Raw genomic sequence first — 18,196 nt, 5'->3', positions numbered from 1 at the left:
AACAAACCTAAACAGGTAACAGATCATCGAACTGCAACTATCTGTATTTCACAATGCAGTATCTTTTGCGAGGATTTTTAATGAAATACTATTTGCTAAAAGGTAAAAGAATTGACAGAAGCAACAACGAGAAAATTCACATTACATTTTTCTTTCTAAATCTAATGAGGGAGTTTTTCTTTGGCGCAGGCTCCTTTTCTAAGTCATTTGATTCACGACATATCAGATAGACAACTGTTCTCTTGACTAGCAATCCATGACCAAAAATCACAAAAATCTCCACCTTGTCTCCTGATCCTAAATTTGATATTATACCCTCCCAATCTTTATCATTAAAGATAATTACCGTGCCATGGTTGTGTATCTGTAATGTGTGCTTTGTATAATTAACAATTAAGACGCTTCTGAGACATTCAGTTGTCAGAATTTCAGGGGTTGATAAATAAACGACACATAAAGCCATTCCCTTCAATACACGGTTCTGAGGCACAGTGAAAGAAACAGAATTTCCCTTACCCCTATGCGCCAACCAATAAGGATCATTGTCACTTGGGAGAGAAATATCACATGACTCACTGCTTCCAAATCCCTGTACCGTTAGATAAATAATGGCATGTTTAGTTAAACAAAAAATGTAATACATGATTAAAACAAATCTGGTTAATAGTTTTAGTTTGTATATATCACCATCATTTCTATACGGATTTAGAATGCCGGTCTGTTTTTGTCTCCCTTAGTTTATATTTCGTCGATCATTGGAAATAAAACAATCATGGAAGCTAGTAAAGCTAGAAAGTGGAAATTAATTTGCTAGTACTTAGTAAGCATAATCACTTGGTTGGTTGGTTATTAAAATCAGATAATTTTAAAAGGTAATGAACAAAGTGAAAGCTAGAGAAGAACCTCAGAAATTCTATCACTGACAGCATTAAAGAAATCTTTGCATCTTCCAACACCAATCAAAGAAGACTTGAGGTGATGCTTTGAAGTTCCTGAGTTTGTAATATTTGCTCCATATTCAATCAGAATAGTTTCTACTTGCTTAGATAGTTGTAACTCGGTATCACATTGCACCAAAACACTACGAAGATTTGCAAGGCTGCTAAGCAATGGCACAAAATCATCCCAACTATTATCTTCCATATCCATGCAAAACGAATGTTTATAAGACAGATTATTCATTGTTGGTGACATCCAAGACCGAATGATAGAAGGAAAGAGATTATGTGATAACCCCTCAAGTCCACATAAGGATATATATCCACTGCTTTTTGAGCTTACCATTGAAAAAGGCAATTGCTTCACAACTGTATTTTCAGCAATTAGAGTTATCAAGGATTCCATTTGCATTACATCTTGTTCCAATAGGTCAATTTTTGAACAACCAGAAAGAATGAGAGTTTGTAAAGTTGTCAACTCAAATATCTCTCTTGGGAGATTGCTTAGACTTGTACAGTCCTTCAAATTCAGCAGTGTAAGATAGCAAAGACATCCAATAGAATGGTGTACTTCGTGCAAACCTGGACAATCTTTGAGAATGAGTTGTTCAAGACGTGGTAGTCCGATAAAGTCGGGGGTTTTTGTCAAGTACTTGGAGTGACTAAGATTAAGAACTTTTAGCCAAAGCAAAACCTTCAAGAAGATAGTTTTTGGATAAAATATTAGCAAAGAAAATGAAAAAATAAAATAGTTATAAGTGGAATCAAATACTATTTCTATTTTAAGATGGGTTTTAAAAGAATATGATATGTAAGAAAAAAACCTGGGGTTGTTTCCAAACGAATCGAAGAAGACTGTGTTTTAAATCAATGGCTATTGCATCATGGTGATAAAAGTTATTAGGTAGGAATTCTGAAGGAAACCCTCGCAAACTGGCCCATCTCAATTTCTTAGAAACGTACCCAGAATCTCCAGTGAGTTTCAACATATTCTTGATGTGTTTGTTTCCTTTAAAGGACAAGGTTTTAAGCCATCTGTGTTGGTTAAAAATAGTTTCTCAGGCAATCCTTGAATGACTTTTGCTCTCTGTGATGAAAATAGCTAAGAAAAACAAATATATTGCACATTAGAAAGCAATCACTTCCAAAAATAAGTTTCAAAACCATAGATTAAGATTGTTCTTACAGTATTCTCTGACAGTGCATATTCTGCATCACTATCATACCACATTCGACTGTTCTTCCCATGTTCCTTTCCTGAAATTTCACGAATAATTCCGCTTCCCATATCTCGTAGCAAAGGATGTATTCCAAATTTGTTGTTCTTTCTAACTTTTATGAGGTTACGTTCTATGAGAACTCTTATTCCACTATTAGGGTCAACTCCACAGCCATTCAACATTTTCTTAACATAGGCTCTGCCTTTACCAACAAAGAAACAACATGCATCAAGGAATAAATCTTTTTCGATTTTATTCGGTAAACTGTCGAAGCTTATTTTCAATATCAGTGGAACAATATACATTAAGGAATAAATCTTATTGTCTAATCTTAACAACACTGTATTCCATTCTTCTTTCGTCCTTTCAAATAAACAAGCTCCAATGAGTTCAAGGGCAAGAGGTAGTCCTCCACAATAAGTAACTACTGTTTTTGCAAGGTCACTGTATTCTTCATTTGGTTTTGCTTCTCGAAATGCATGCCAACTAAAAAGCTCAAGAGACTCATTTGCATTCATTAGATTTATCCGAAAGATAGAATCAATTTGATGCTTCCTCAGTAGCTCTTCATCTTTCGTTGTGATGATTATTACAGTTCCTTTACCGAACCATGCACAACATTTCCTTAGGTCGAATAATGGATAGTACTCATTGATCATATCGTCAAGTACAATGAGCATCCTTTTCCCATGAAGTCTTTGCTGAATCATACCTGTTCCCATCTCAACGCTATGATCAATCTTCACCTTTATTTTTAGGACGTCTGAAAGAAGTTGTTCTTGTAAATAAATGCACCCTCTTGTTCGATTGACTTCTGAAATATCTTCAATGAAACTTTTCTCCGTAAATGTACCATGAATTTGATTGTAAATGGCTTTGGCAAGGGTGGTTTTACCGGATCCTTCCATTCCACATATCCCTATCCTACACACTTCCATGGATTTATTTTTGATAGTTCCAATCACATCTTGCACGTGGGATTGTAATCTAACTGGAAAGTTAGTAACAGACAGGACTGGTAAATTAAGAACGCTCTTAACAATTGTGTCCACTAGTTCAGCATCACTCCTTCAAGTTCAATAACAATTATAGAAGAAGTCATTTAACAACAAAGTTAAATCACAAGCTTAAAATCTAGTTGATTAAGAGTGTGATTTACCTGTGATTGCTCTCGTCCCATCCAAAGAAATTCGCAACTTTGGTGAGTGCGTGGCTCCACCTGGACATGCCATGCTCTAGTTGTTGTTCTGAAAATGTTTGGTGTGCAGTTGCTTTAAAGGCTTTTCCAAAATCACCCTTCTGAAGGCGTACATCAGATGGCTGAATTTCGTAATATACGGGAAGAACATGTCGGGAATAAGTTTCGTGCCAGTCAATTATTTGTTGAAGCTGATGAAGACACCAAGCAGATTCAGAATAAGTTTTGGTGAAAACAACAATTGCAACCCGACAGAGATGGAGGATAGGTTGTTGGATGTCCTTTGGCTGCACTGCATTCTGGTGGTGAAGGAAAGTGGTGAGTCCATTAGCAGAGAGGGCAGAATCGAGATGAGAAACAAATTTCTTGCCGATGTCTTCGATTTCACTGAAGTTGATGAGCACATCGTACTTTCGTTGCCGTTTGGATGATGAAGTCGCCAATTCCATGGAAGGAATTGAAGAAGTCACGAAGTTTTAGAAGAGAAAGCAATAATGCAACACAGTCAGACACACGATCTTTACATACCCATCACAGAAACTTTTTTACTTTAACATTTGAGAAATTAGACCAACAGCCACTAAAAATCATAGAAAATATATAATATATTACACTAATAACTATGAACATTTTCAGATTACAATCTGTATTTTTAAAGATACTTATAACTTTCCTTTTGCTTTGAAAACCATCTCTCTGTAAAAGCATAAGCCATGCATCTTTTTCACAATACACGTATATCAATGAGACAGGTAATTATAATAATGAACGAAGTTGAAAGTAAATAGAATTTAGAAGAACATCGAACACCTCAATTTATTTTTAATCAATTTATAACGTATTTAAATATCATTTTCTTGTAATTATTAAACAAACATTCTTTTCTTTTTTTCATTTATATTCACTTTGAATTCTAGTTTGGTGTAGCGTATCTAAACTAGTGAAAAAAATGTGAAAAGTCATCTAATTTTCAACAATTTAATCAATTCTTCTTTAGCTAATTTAATAATTTCAGCTGTAATAAATTACTTACGATAAGAGAGAAGCAATTATTAGTGAAAAATTCATACTACATCTCAGATGCATTTGCATTCATAACGATTACGTTCTTCACCTATATTTAAACCCTGAGTTAAATATTTTTTCCCTGGCTTTATCTGTTTTTATTTTTCTCCATGTAATTTTATTCTTATTTTTCTATACTGTAGTTTTAAAAATGTTTTTAGTTTCTTCTAAAATTGTTCAAGTGACTGATAATGATAACATTAAATATGGTTAGATTTAAAATAAATAAAAAATATCATATTTACTTAAATTAAAGAAAAAGGTGATATATTTGTGAGCATTGCCATAAAAGTAATATTACATCGAAGAAAAGCAGAAAACTATGATGAGGACCTATAAATATTAATATCCTTTCATCCCACCTTTACATCTTTCTTTCTTTCCTCTGTTCTTCTATCTTACTTTTTTCTTTTCTTAAAGTTTGTAAGTGGTTATGACTATGACAAGACATCAAAAAATCTTGTATTGAAATTGGGAGATTATCCGATATGATAATGAAGACATGTTTTGGTCGCTTAAGCAAGTATATGATTCCTTGAAACGACACTTATTTATACATAAAGCGTAAAAAAACATTATAAGAGAACGAAATAGTGCTTCAGGGGAAGGATATGTCTGATTTGTAAGCATAAACGCAGAATATGATCCTATTATTGATTCTAATAATCAATCATAAAAAATATCCCATACTGATAATCATGCTGTAAAGAGTAAACGGAAGCGTACTTGAATTGGCCATAACGATAATATTAGAGAGCACTAATGATGCAGTGATCTTCCTCCTGTAGAGCACCCTTTATTTCCCTTTGATTTTCTCTCTTGATGGGGATAGGGAGAAAGGAACAGGAAGAGTATGTTACGACTCTCTGTGTGCTCTCAGAAGGGGACCACGACCATTTATAATCCGAATTACTTAAGTTTTAGTATTTCTAATTTGGCCCCTCATCAAATTAGAAATTACTAACTAGTCTCTACACATATTTATTTTTATGACATATGCATTTAGCCAAATCTTTAATTTAGTCAGATCACTTTATTATTTGGCTTTATAAATAATGGCCCTAACACATTTAATTATGTGTCATATATATGCATGACCCAACATTACTAACAATCTCCCACTGGTCACAAATATATATGTCCTTACAACCTTATAAATGTGTTAGACTTTATGAGCTCAAATTTGCCATTATATTACTCGAGCATACTCCAAAAGTCCCGTCCATTGATTATATCAATATGTAGAACCAAACCAGTTTTTCATTGCATCAATCGCAACTAAAAGCAACAATGATCACTAATCCTGACACAACCAAATGACATGGATTCATCATGAAATGTGTAGCATGAAAAATTATGTGAAGGTGATCTATATATACACATCTATTTTCAATTGGTCCAAACTTTAACTTAATGAGATCAATATAAAAACTTAATGTACAAAATGTAAAATTAAAACCACATATATAAATAACCAAATATGTCTGAAAGTTTAATGTATGCATACAAGAAATTAAACATAGAACATAAAACATATAAAAAAAATGACTATCTCCCACTAAACCTCAGATTCCTCAAACTGTAAAACACCCATGTGAGCAACATGCTCATGAAAGACCTTGGGTGGAAGGCCTTTAGTTAGAGGATTTGCAATCATGGAGTTTGTCCCTAAATGTTCTATGGAAATTTGTCCACTCTGTACTCTTTCTTTAACAACTAGGAACTTAATGTCGATGTGCTTCGACTTAGTCGAGCTCCTATTGTTGTTGGAATACAATACAACTGATTTATTGTCACAATATAACTTAAGTGGTCTTTCAATGCTTTCCACAATTTTCAGCCCTGTGACAAAATTTCTCAGCCATATCCTGTGATTAGATGCCTCATAGCATGCTACAAATTCTATTGCCATGGTGGATGAAGCTGTAAGGGTTTGCTTGACACTGCGCCAAGAAACCGCACCACCTGCCAACATAAAAATGTAACCTGAAGTAGATTTTAAGCTATCTTGACATCCTGCAAAATCTGAGTCAAAAAACCCAATGATTTCCAACTGGTCTGATCTCCTGTATGTGAGCATATAACCTCTTGTTCTCTTTAAATATCTCATGACCCTCTTTGCTGCTTTCCAATGCTCCATTCCTGGATTGCTTAAGTATCTGCCTAGAACCCCAACTACGTATGCTATGTTTGGACGCGTACATACTTGGGCATACATCAAACTCCCTATAGCTGACGCATAAGGAATCTTCTGCATTTCCTCAATTTCCAAATTTCCCTTTGGGCACTGATTGAGACTGAACTTGTCTCCCTTAGCAACTGGAGTATCCCCGGATTTACATTCATGCATGTTAAACCTTTTAAGAACTTTATCGATATAGCTCCTTTGTGATAATCCTAGAATACCTCGAGATCGATCTCGATGTATCTGAATTCCTAATACAAAGGAGGCGTCACCAAGATCTTTCATTTCAAAATTCTTTGACAGAAATTTCTTAGTTTCGAGCAATATGCCTATATCATTAGTGGCAAGCAGAATGTCATCAACATACAAGATCAGGAAAATAAACTTGCTCCCCTTAAACTTGTGATACACGCAATCATAAAAAAGATTCATCTCGAAGCCAAATGAGAGAATTACTTGATGAAATTTATGGTACATTGACGGGATGCTTGTTTTAGTCGATAAATGAATTTAGTCAATTTGTAAACCATATACTTTGGGTCTCCCGACACAAAATTTTCTGGTTGCACCATATAGATCGTCTCGTTAATGTCACCATTGAGAAACGCCGTTTTGACATCCATTTGATGAAGCTCCAAATCATAATGTGCAACAAGATCCATAATTGTCCTAAAAGAGTCTTTTGATGAAACTGGAGAAAAAGTCTCTTTAAAGTCAATCCCTTCTTTTTGAGTAAATCCCTTAGCTACAAGACGAGCCTTATACCTCTCCACATTACCGTTAGAATCCTGTTTGGTCTTAAATAACCATTTACAACCAATGGGTTTCACACCTTCTAGTAATGGGAAAAGTTCCCAAACCATATTGTCTTGCATGGATTTATACTCTTCCCTCATTGCTTCAATCCATTTTTCTGAATTAGGATCCTGTATGGTTTGACGGACGGTGATTGGGTCATCTTCCATCACACCATTGTTAGGATCTTCATTTTCTTGGAGAAATACAACATAATCATCTGAAATGGCACTTTTCCTTTCTCTCATGGATCTCCGCAAAGGTGCTGGCTCATGAAGCATAGGTTGTTGAGGATCTTGAGTTTATTCTTAATGAACAACCAAATCATCTTAAGTATGGGGTTCATCAGCAATCTTTTGTGGAGGTTCCGAACTTACTTCATCAAAAGTAATTGTTTGAATTGGTTCTAGAATTATTACCGATTCTTCCTCCAAAACAAATTTCCTAATCTGATTCTTCCCCCCAAACTCAATATCCTCAAAGAATGTAGCAGTCCCTGTCTCAAAAATTGTCTTTAATATGGGATCATAAAATTTATATCCCCAGGATCTCTCAAAATAACCAATAAAGTAACTACTTACTGTTCGGGAGTCCAATTTCTTTTCATTTGGCTTATAAGTCCTTGCCTCAGCTGGACAACCCCACACATGGAAATGGTTTAGACTAGGCTTTCGCCCAATCCAAAGCTCATAAGGTGTTTTAGTAGCTGCTTTAGTTGGTACTCTGTTTAGAATATAAGCTGCCGTCTTTAGTGCCTTTCCCAAAGTGACTCTGGTAAGGTGGAATGACAAATCATACTCCTTACCATATCCTTAAGAGTCTGGTTTCATCTCTCAGCTACACCATTCATACTGGGTGATCCCGACATGGTGTACTGTGGGACAATTCCTCACTCCTCTAGGTACCTGGCAAAAGGTCATGGACGCTGTTCACCTGATCCATCATACTTGCCATAGTACTCACCTCCACGGTCAGATCTAATAGACTTAATTCTTTTGTTGAGTTGATTTTCAACTTCAGCTTTAAAAGATTTGAACACATCCAAAGACTGTGACTTTTCATGTATAAGAAATAAGTATGCATATCTTGAGTAATCGTCTATGAATGATGTAAAGTATTGTTGAGAATTCCAAGAAGGTGCAGGAAATGGCCCACAAATATCCGTATGAATCAACTCTAAGACGTCTGAAGCTCTATATGCACCTAATCTCTTCGCTTTGGTCTGTTTGCCCTTAATGCATTCAACACAAACATCAAAGTTTGTGAAGTCAATGGACTCTAAGATTCCATTTGACACAAGTCGTTCAACTCTATTTTTAGAGATGTGACCTAAGCGTTTGTGCCATAATGCTCCTGATTGAGTATTGCCAATTTTACGTTTAGTACCATGAGATTCTGTATTGAGGGTTTCATTAAAGGTGGTCACGGTATCAAGCAAATATAGATTATCATAAGCCAAAAGTGAACTAGTTCCAACGATATTTGAATTAAAAGACAAATTGAATTTACTGTTTCCAAATGAACAAGAATAACCAGATTTGTCCAAATAAGAAACTGAAATTAAATTCCGTCTAAATGACGGCACAACAAAAGTGTCTTTCAAATCCAAATAAAAACCAGTACATAATAATAATCTAAAATGCCCAATAGCCTCCACCTCCACCGATTTGCCATCTCCAACATATATCCATCTTTCAGAATCAATTGGCTTCTGGTAGTTTAGGCAACCCTTCATAGAAACACTGATGTTAGTAGTTGCACCTGAGTCTAACGGCCAAGTGTTACTAGGTACTGACGCTAAATTGACCTTAGAACAGACCAAAGTAAGAAACATACCTTTCTTTGCACGCCAAGCATGATATTTGGCACATTGCTTCTTTACGTGTCCAGTCTTACTGCAAAAGAAACATTTGCTTTCCTGAGATTGTTTCTTTTGTTCTAGACCCTTAGCAGTTTCCTTCTTGGGATCCTCCGATCTCTTTCTTTTGCCCTTAGCCTTTGAGGTGCTTGCAAAATGAGCACTTTCTGTCTTGTCTTGCTTTTGTCTTTCCTCTTCTTGCACACAATATGAAATGAGCTCATTAAGAGACCGTTTATCCTTTTGATAGTTATAAGATACTTTAAACTGATTAAACTGTGCAGGAAGAGAAATCAACACCAAATGAATGAGTAAGTCTTCTGAGATTTCAAACTTTAGTGCCTTGAGTTTGAAGACAATATTAGACATGCTCATAATATATTCCCTGATATTTCCTTTGCCTTGATATTTCATGGAGATCAAGTTCTGAAGAAGAGTACTTGCCTCCGCCTTATCGCTTTTTGCAAAGCGCTTCTCAATCTTAGTAAGGAATTCTTTGGCAGTTATAATGTCTTCAGAAACAGTGCCCCTAAACACCTCTGGGATGCCGCGCCTAATGATCATTATGCTCATGCGGTTTGAGCGATCCCACTTCTCATGATCCCTCTTCTCTTCAGGAGTACTCTCCGCCATAGGAGTAGGGGGTTCCTTAGTCCTTAACGCAAGATCCAGATCCATGCAGCCAAGAATAATTTCAATATTCTCCTTCTAGTCCTTAAAATTTGTTCCATTGAGGATCGGAACAGAATTCACATTGGCAGATACAGAAGCAACTAAAGCTATACATATAAAACTAGAGGAATAACTTATTATGCTCACATAATAAAATAAATCATTATAAAAATATTCAAATAATGGTTTAACCCATCCCAAAACACTCAATGCACCATTAATATCAAGTCTTTGGACAATAATATCAATTGCTAGGGGTATCTGGTTGTAATGATCAAACATTGATAATAAAGCACGTCTAACAACAAACTAATCTTTGGATTAATTTATTATCGACAAAGAAAATCCTTATAATTATCACATGTTTATCATCACAAGTGTGTATGCAATCCAGCCATATATTAATCTTCCTTTGGGCCGATCAATACTCGCATGGACGTACATAAACACCAACATTTAACATTTTTTCACGAACTATCTACTCAAGAGGGGTCACTTTGGTGACTTCTTGATTCAATTAATTCATTTAAAATATTAAACAAAACCAAAATTTGATTATATAATTATTCCAAAACCAAATATATTTATTTTATATATTAAACAACCAAAAAAATATATAAAATAAATAAAATTATTTATATTCTAAAATATAAATCCTTATGTTCAAATGTCTTGAACCCAAAATTCAAAATTAATTAAAATAATTTACTTCAATTAGGGTTTTAAGAAACCCTAGGATTCTCAATTTGGGGTTTTTCTCCCAAAAACAAAATTGGGATTAAGGGTTTCAGAATTAGGGATTTAGGGTTCTGAATAGAAATTAATTAAATTAACCAAAGACAAACATGAATCAAGTATGGGTGGCTCTGATACCACATGTAAGCATAAACGCAGAATATGATCCTACTATTGATTCTAACAATCAATTATAAACAATATCCCATACTGATAATCATGCTGTAAAGAGTAAACGGAAGCGTACCTGAATTGGCCATAACGATAATATTAGAGAGCACTAATGATGCAGTGATCTTCCTCCTGTAAAGCACCTTTATTTCCCTTTGGTTTTCTCTCTTGACGGGGATAGGGAGAAAGGAACAGGAAGAGTACGTTATGACTCTCTGTGTGCTCTCAGAAGGGGACCACAACCATTTATAATCTGAATTACTTAAGTTTTAGCATTTCTAATTTGGCCCCTCATCAAATTAGAAATTACTAACTGGTCTCTACACAATATTTATTTTCATGACATATGCCTTTAGTGATGAAGGATTATCTTGTTCCTTTTTTAGATTATTAAATATGGTGTGAGTTGATTAAGAAAGCTAAGTGAAATCCCCACTGGACATTAAGATAGCAAGCTATCTAGATGTGAAGGTTCCTTTCACAAAGCTCAAGAGAAGAAGATGATGGATTGATTCAAAACAAAAAGGAAATGGAAAGCACATAAACCATAGAAAACCAAGAACAATTAAAGGAAGAAGAAAACATAAAATGGAAAGGAAAGAAATGGTAAAAATGTGAGAAGCACGCCACTACAAGGCTAGGCTATAAGCCATGGCAACCTTGAAGATGAGTGGATGTGTGCCGCCACTTGCTATGCAAGATAAGGCTTAAAAGTATTCACTCCCAAGGGAGGAAACTCTCACAAATGGTTGAGACACAAGAGTGTTTTTACTTCAAAATGTTCAACCCTTTTACATGTCTAGGAGCACCCCTTATATAGAATAGTTTAGGGGCCTCTAAGCAAATAAAATATACCTAAGGATGTCTCTACAAAAACCTAACCCTAGCTTCTAGAAACTAGGTCAAATAAGATTACAAAAATGAGAGACAAAATACCTAACTATGGTGTGTGCAAGGCTAATTTCGTTTTAGCACAAAAGGAGACAAAGAATGTGTCTCATATGTCTCCAAAGAGTGGCCAAAGTGTGCTAAAAACAAAGGAGACCAAAGGTACATAGGTACACTTGCTTCATGCCTTTTACTTTATGCTTTATGCCTTTGCTTTACTCTCTCCTCCACATCATTTATGCTCCCCAATCACCATGCACCACCTAGCATTGCTTTCTTACTCCTAATTAACCTACAAAGCAAATAAACATAGGTTAGCATGTTGGCTTAAGTCAAGTCAACTATAGTCAACAAGTCAAACCTAGTCAAAGGTTAACAAGTCAACTAAAGTTGATTCAACTAAGTCAACTTTGGGAATCAAAAATAACAAATACAAATGAAAGGGATGAAGGATTAGTGAACTTCCTTTCTAAACATGCTTAGTCTTCTTAAGCATGTGCTTCCATCCTTGGTTGGGGTCAATCCTTCATCATTTAGCCAAATCTTTAATTTAGTCAAATCACTTTATTATTTGGCTTTATAAATAATGGCCCTAACACATTTAATTATGTGTCATATATATGCATGACCCAAAATTACTAACATGATTGAGATATTATCACTTTATGGATATACATATTAGTGACATAAAATAAAAGAGTTACGAGTGTTCTTCCTCTACTTCTCCTACTTTTTAACATGTGTTTTAAGTGAGTGTTTTATTTCTTAATGTGAGTTTGAACATGTTTAAGCAAGAATTTTGATCACTTGTACGAAAGATAAGTCACTTAAGCAAACACGTGAAATATGCCACTTGGGACGGGTATTTAACGCTTGAAGCAATACATTGCTTGGAATGGTTCCTAACACTAGTACAGTAACGGCTTTTGGCCCTGGTTATTTTTTATATTTTGCCCCGGTTCCAGAACTGAGGCATATTAGGGTGAGGCCAAAAGGGATGGCTTTTGGCCTCGGGTGTGAACCGAAGCCATAAATTTACTCTTCTACCTCGGTTCTAATGTGAACCGAAGCCATTGTGTAAATTAAAAGCTCGCGACGACATATATAGAGCTCTTGAAGCAACGATGGTCGTGGTAGCGTCTGTAGTGGAGGCGTTCTCGTCGTGGTAGCACGTTCGTGGCGGGGCTCGTGGCTCATGCACAACAGCAGTTGTCAATGGTGGTTTGTGGATCTACAAGGGTCGCGACAATATTTGCAAATCTGGTTTTTTGATTTGTAGGTTTCTCTATCACCGATCTGGTTTGCGCAACCACTGATGGCGTTGTGTGAATGCGGGAGAGCTCACGATGGTAATGGCACTTCTTCTCTTGTAGTGTCTCTTTGTGACAGTGCAATGGTGTGTTTTGAACCCTAAATTTGTGAAACCCAAAAGCAACACAAACAAACCAAAACGCAAAATAAAAAAACGCAAAAGGAAACCCATTTTTCGAACGCACCGACAACGAGAGGCGACAATGCAATCGGCAATAGTGGATGGCACGACGGAGGCGGCGACGCGCGATGGCAGCTAGTCGGCGATGGAGCTAGATAGTGGTGGTGGTAGAGAGTGCAAAGGGTTTGCGCAGAGAGAACTGTGAGAGATGATGAATAGTGGAAAGGGTTCGCGAATTGGAAATTATAACAGGCTTTATGGCCTCGGTTCAATTAATAACCGAGGCCTAAAGTACTTACTGCCTCGTTCCAATTATAACCGAGGCCAAAACATCTAATGCTGGTGGCATTTTTGAAATTTTATAAAAGGCTTTATGGCCTCGGTTCAATTAATAACCGAGGCCTAAAGTACTTACTGCCTCGGTCCAATAATAACCGAGGCCAAAACATCTGATGCTGGTGGCATTTTTGAAATTTTGGTTACTAGATTGCCTAATAGGCTTCGGTTCATTTGTAACCGAGGCATAAAACTACTTATTGCACCGGTTCTTAGGAGACCCGAGGCAAAAAAGTTCGACAAAATTGCAAAAATGCCACCGCCTCCTTATAGGCTTCGGTTCCGCTATAACCGAAGCCTATAAGGCAAGTTAAAATGTCAAATCTGCACTAGTGTAAAGCGTGCTAATAAATGTAACACCACTATTAAGGGGGCCACTCAAGAATAAAATAAGTAAAGCATTTATTTTAGGCTTTAAACAAAAATATCAAAAAAGATAATTTTATTACTAATAATTTTTTATTAAATTAATTATAAAATTATATTGAAGGAAAAAAAAAGTCTTAAATAAAAAATGTTAGTACTAATATATCTGTATTAAATTAATTAAAAAATTATGTTTAAAATAAAAAAGGCCTAAACAAATTGGTATAATATACCTCTATTAAATTATTTATAAGTTTATGTTTGAAAATAAAATTTAATTTAATTATTATTAGTCTATGTTAATTTTTAATGGTATTAAAAGTGATATTTAATGGGTTAAATTTTTTTTACAATATATTACATATTTGTTTAGGAAAAAATTACTTATCTTTGTTCTTTTATAGTCAATTTTGATTCTATTTTGTTCTTTTATCTGTAAGTGACTTCAATTTGATTCTATGGTGAGACGAGGTATGTAGTTAGCTATTGTGGTGAAAAATTGGAATCACAAGAATGGGGTAATATTCAAGCAAAGGAAAGTTAATCTAGAAAGAAATATTTATTGCCCATGTGACAGCTTGGACATAGATGAAACATAAAATCCCTTTTGTAAAGTTCTCATATATATTGTCTGGTATCTTTCTCCCTTTGTGTGCTTAAAATCTCTTTGATATGGTAATTGCTTTGTATTTTTAGTGTGTCAGGTAAGCAAGTGCATTGCTTCTTTAAAGGACTGATCAAGGCTCTAGAAATGGGATGACTTTATGCTGAACATATTGCCAAAATTCTTATATGTTGTATGGAAACATAAGAGTTATTTGACAAATTAGTATGCACATAAAAGTAATTTTCTTGTGAACTATGGAACATAAAGCTGCATCTAGAGTTTTTGTAATGTTTTGCCTCTAGGATGTGTATGATTGTGTTCGCTTGAATATGTTGGTTATTTATTTATTTTTGTTAGGGCCATGATGCCAAGCTTTTTGCATCTATCTACATCTATAGGTACAAGTTCTTCTTTTTGTAAAAGTGTTAGAGCACCCCAAAAGTGTTATTTTTAATTCTATTTATTCTTTGGTTATCAAAACAAAATTGATTATATTTTCTCTTTTATCTCTATATGACTTTCATTTTGATTCTATTTTCTTCTTTCATTTAGTAGTGTTTTATATGTTATAGTTTTTTATTTCATATAAAAATATATAGATATTTCAACTAGAAAATTCAAATCAGACTATTCAAGAATCCATAAGAGAAAAGTTGAGGCTTTAATTGCATCACAAAAATGAGCTATGAATAAATTTATAAAAATAGATAAGAAAAATTAATTAGAAAATATAAGTGGATGTGAATGAACAAGATAATAACAATATAGATATAGGTGAAAACAACAATTGAGAAAGAGAAGTAGCCAATGATGAGGATAAATTTGATTCTCAAGCTTACGATATTGATTTAAAATATATAAAAAGAATAAATGGATTAACCTTATTATCTATTGAAAAATAAATGTTAACTAAAATTAATTTTTGATATTTAGTAAATATTTTCCATAAAAAAGTTTGAAAAATAAAGGTCTCATTCTTAAGTCTGTTTTAGGTCTTCCAAACCCTTCAACCAAACCAGCTACTAAGGTGCTACATAAGTACAACTTAAACGTATAATTACACTTCTACTAGCATAACACTAGGATATTGTAGGGATGTCAAAAAAATTCGTACTTGTAGGCATTCGCGGATAAAACCCGCAATGGGTAGGAAACAAATATTAAAAATTGATACCTACTACCTGCGGGTATGGATATTTTTGATACATGCATGTTAACGACGCGGGTACGGGTATCATAGTATCCGTACCCATGGATATCCGTACCCGCTAAACTTTAATTCACAAAAATACCCTCATATATATATATATATATATATATATATATATATATATATATATATATATATATATATATATATATATATATATATATATATATATATTAGTAAAAAACATTGTGACCTAATTTTTTCTAAGTTGCACATCTTATCTTGTCTTCTGTCTTCACTCTTCCAGCTTCAAGTATATATATGTTGTCTTCTTCCAGGTACACCCCTTGACATTCTTCTCTTCCCTTTCTTTGAATTGGACATATACATCAAACCCTATATAGACAATGGTGGTATGCTTGTTATTGTCAAATGATGGAATCAAAATAAGAATACCTGACATGTGACAATTGAGGTTTATTATTTGGTTATTTTGTTTATTTTTCAGGAATCAATAAGAAAAAGTGGGCTTGTTGATCAGAGCACTAATTAAAGAATTTTCATTGTGTTGAACGTCATTTTATATTTACTGTTCTTGCAGGAGAACAAATAAGATAAGTTAGGCACGAGTATCACCTTACCATGTAGTCCGCTATCTCTTCAGTTGGCCTCTTCCCGTTCGATACATGTCGGCTTGAACCCAGGAGGAGTTACCTGCAGGAGAGTCTCCGAAGCTCAAGTAAGTCAAAGCTCTCAGAGAGTCAAATAAGTGATTAATGAATGCGTACCTTTAATTGCTGGGGTCCACGTGTATTTATAGAACATTAATGATGTGTGATCATCCCATGAGCTGGGCCTTGACTTGGGCTCTAACTTGTGCTGTGAGTGGGCCTGGGCCCTAACCCAGGCCCTGAAGGTTTATTGAACGCGGGGGCTTCCATCATACTGAGGTTATTGAAGTGGTCGGCATAGGCTCTAATCTTATCGGACATGCTGGAGTAGTCGGTCTAGGCCGGCTACTTGCCTTGATGGCTTATGTTGGTGATATGAGGTGCAGGTTGTTCCCTTAGATGTTTAGTTTAGGTTAAAACCGATACATGTTATGCTAACTCGGCCTAGGCTGGATACTTGGCTGCCTTGATATGCACATTGTTTACTTATTTGGTCGAGTTTGGCTAGGTGCGGTACACTAGTCCCCCAGCCTTGTCCGATATGAGTTGTCGGTCAAGGATGATATGTGTTGATAAGCTAGCGGAAGCGGCTAGGTGTGATACACCAGTCCCCCAGCCATTAAGTGTGGTGAACAGTGTTAAGGCTAAAAAAGTGGTAACCGTTAGAGGGTAGGTGAAGTCGCGTCAGTGGTCAAATCGAAAAAATTTTGCCGCCGTCGTTTTGAAGTGTCATATCCTTTGCAATGATGGTGTCGATTGGTCTGGGGTATGATTTTGGCGGGAAGAGTTTCGTCGTTTGGGATCATGGACTATAAATATGGCTTTGCAAACAGATGAGGGGTTACTTGTTTCATTTGTGAATTCTGAATTCAGAGATCTTGTGCGCGTAAAACTGTCCGACTAGTCCTCAATTTCGACCGACATCTTCTCGTAAAAAATGAAACCAGGTATGTCCAGTAGTGGTAGCGTGTCTTCGTCTAGTAGTAGTGAAAGTACCGAGTCAGATAGAAGTAAGGATAGGCGGCTTGGCGGAGAGGGTACGAGTTCTGGAGTTGTTACGAGCGGGATGCCGATGGAGGTTGTGAGGGAGGTTCGAGAGGATCCCCCCAAAGAGTTGGAGGAGAGCAACTGGCCGGCGAAAGGCGGCTATGGGTGGGTTGCTGCTGATGTTCGTGATCAATCATCTTTATTCAAATGGTATCGTCTGTTGAACTCTTGGCTGAACTGCACACCCGTCATCTCCAAGGGTGTCAGTGGAGACATTGTTTCGCTAGAGAGGGTGAGTGTCGTCGACCGGGTATGCCACGGGCAGGAGGGGGCTACCGAGAAATTCTTCTACATGTATATATGTCACTTTTCTCAACTTCATGTGCGACTGCCCTTAGACGATTTCACTATGGATGTGTTGCGGGCGTTGAATGTGGCACCTACCCAGCTACATCCTAATAGTTGGGCCTACTTGCAGGCCTTCCGCATTCTGTGCAAGTCCTTATATTTGGAGCCCACTCCCTATGCTTTCTTATATTTTTACGACACCAGACCCCGGAGGCCGGCTACTTGGCTCTCTTTGATCAGTCGCCCCAGCATCAGCAGACTGGATGCTTTCTCCCAGTCTTTCAAGCATTTCAAAGATGGGTACTTCAAGGTCGTCGCCAAGGAAGGAGGAAACGCTTATTTTTTGAACGCAGACGGAAGTCCCAAGTTCCCTTTGAGTTGGACAAACAACCCTTCTCCGTATAAGGATATGGGGATGGATGAATTGTCGGTTGGTGATAAGGAGGTTGTGGAGACCTTGTTGAAGTTTGTCGATAAGTTGCCAACTAAGGGTCTAGTTAGGGTTTATAATTCGGTGCACCCGATAATAGATATCGAAGGTATCTATTTATTACTTAAACTGTGTTAATAATGC

At 36.0% G+C, this 18,196-nt stretch overlaps 2 protein-coding genes across 2 annotated transcripts; both read right to left on the bottom strand.

Annotated features, from left to right (window-relative positions):
- Positions 1 to 12: 12 nt before the first annotated feature.
- Positions 13 to 1,632, bottom strand: LOC114167456. Its single transcript, XM_028052549.1, has 2 exons — positions 904 to 1,632; positions 13 to 589 (listed from the first exon to the last, which is right to left on the bottom strand). The coding sequence occupies exons 1-2, from the start codon at positions 1,348 to 1,350 to the stop codon at positions 137 to 139; spliced, it is 900 nt and encodes a 299-aa protein (XP_027908350.1). The 5' UTR covers positions 1,351 to 1,632; the 3' UTR covers positions 13 to 136.
- Positions 1,349 to 3,942, bottom strand: LOC114167455 (TMV resistance protein N-like). The gene is made up of 4 exons (XM_028052548.1): positions 3,318 to 3,942; positions 2,125 to 3,226; positions 1,763 to 2,040; positions 1,349 to 1,632 (listed from the first exon to the last, which is right to left on the bottom strand). Exons 1-3 carry the CDS (start codon positions 3,803 to 3,805, stop codon positions 1,921 to 1,923), a joined length of 1,710 nt encoding a protein of 569 aa, XP_027908349.1. The 5' UTR covers positions 3,806 to 3,942; the 3' UTR covers positions 1,349 to 1,632; positions 1,763 to 1,920.
- Between the last annotated feature and the right edge of the window lie 14,254 nt (positions 3,943 to 18,196).

This window comes from Vigna unguiculata, chromosome 10 (assembly GCF_004118075.2).
Source record: "Vigna unguiculata cultivar IT97K-499-35 chromosome 10, ASM411807v1, whole genome shotgun sequence".
In the NCBI taxonomy this organism is placed as follows: Eukaryota; Viridiplantae; Streptophyta; class Magnoliopsida; order Fabales; family Fabaceae; genus Vigna; species Vigna unguiculata.
This window is presented reverse-complemented; position numbering and strand designations above follow the sequence as displayed.

Excerpts from the sequence above, each read along its gene's own strand:
- LOC114167456 (XM_028052549.1), bottom strand. The coding sequence starts at position 1,350 with ATGCAAATGGAATCCTTGATAACTCTAATTGCTGAAAATACAGTTGTG. Across the intron at positions 590-903 it reads TCAGTGATAGAATTTCTGAG|GGATTTGGAAGCAGTGAGTC; the intron begins GTTCTTCTCTAG and ends CTAACGGTACAG.
- LOC114167455 (XM_028052548.1), bottom strand. The coding sequence starts at position 3,805 with ATGGAATTGGCGACTTCATCATCCAAACGGCAACGAAAGTACGATGTG. Across the intron at positions 3,227-3,317 it reads TGGGACGAGAGCAATCACAG|GAGTGATGCTGAACTAGTGG; the intron begins GTAAATCACACT and ends TTGAACTTGAAG. Across the intron at positions 2,041-2,124 it reads ATGCACTGTCAGAGAATACT|CTATTTTCATCACAGAGAGC; the intron begins GTAAGAACAATC and ends TGTTTTTCTTAG.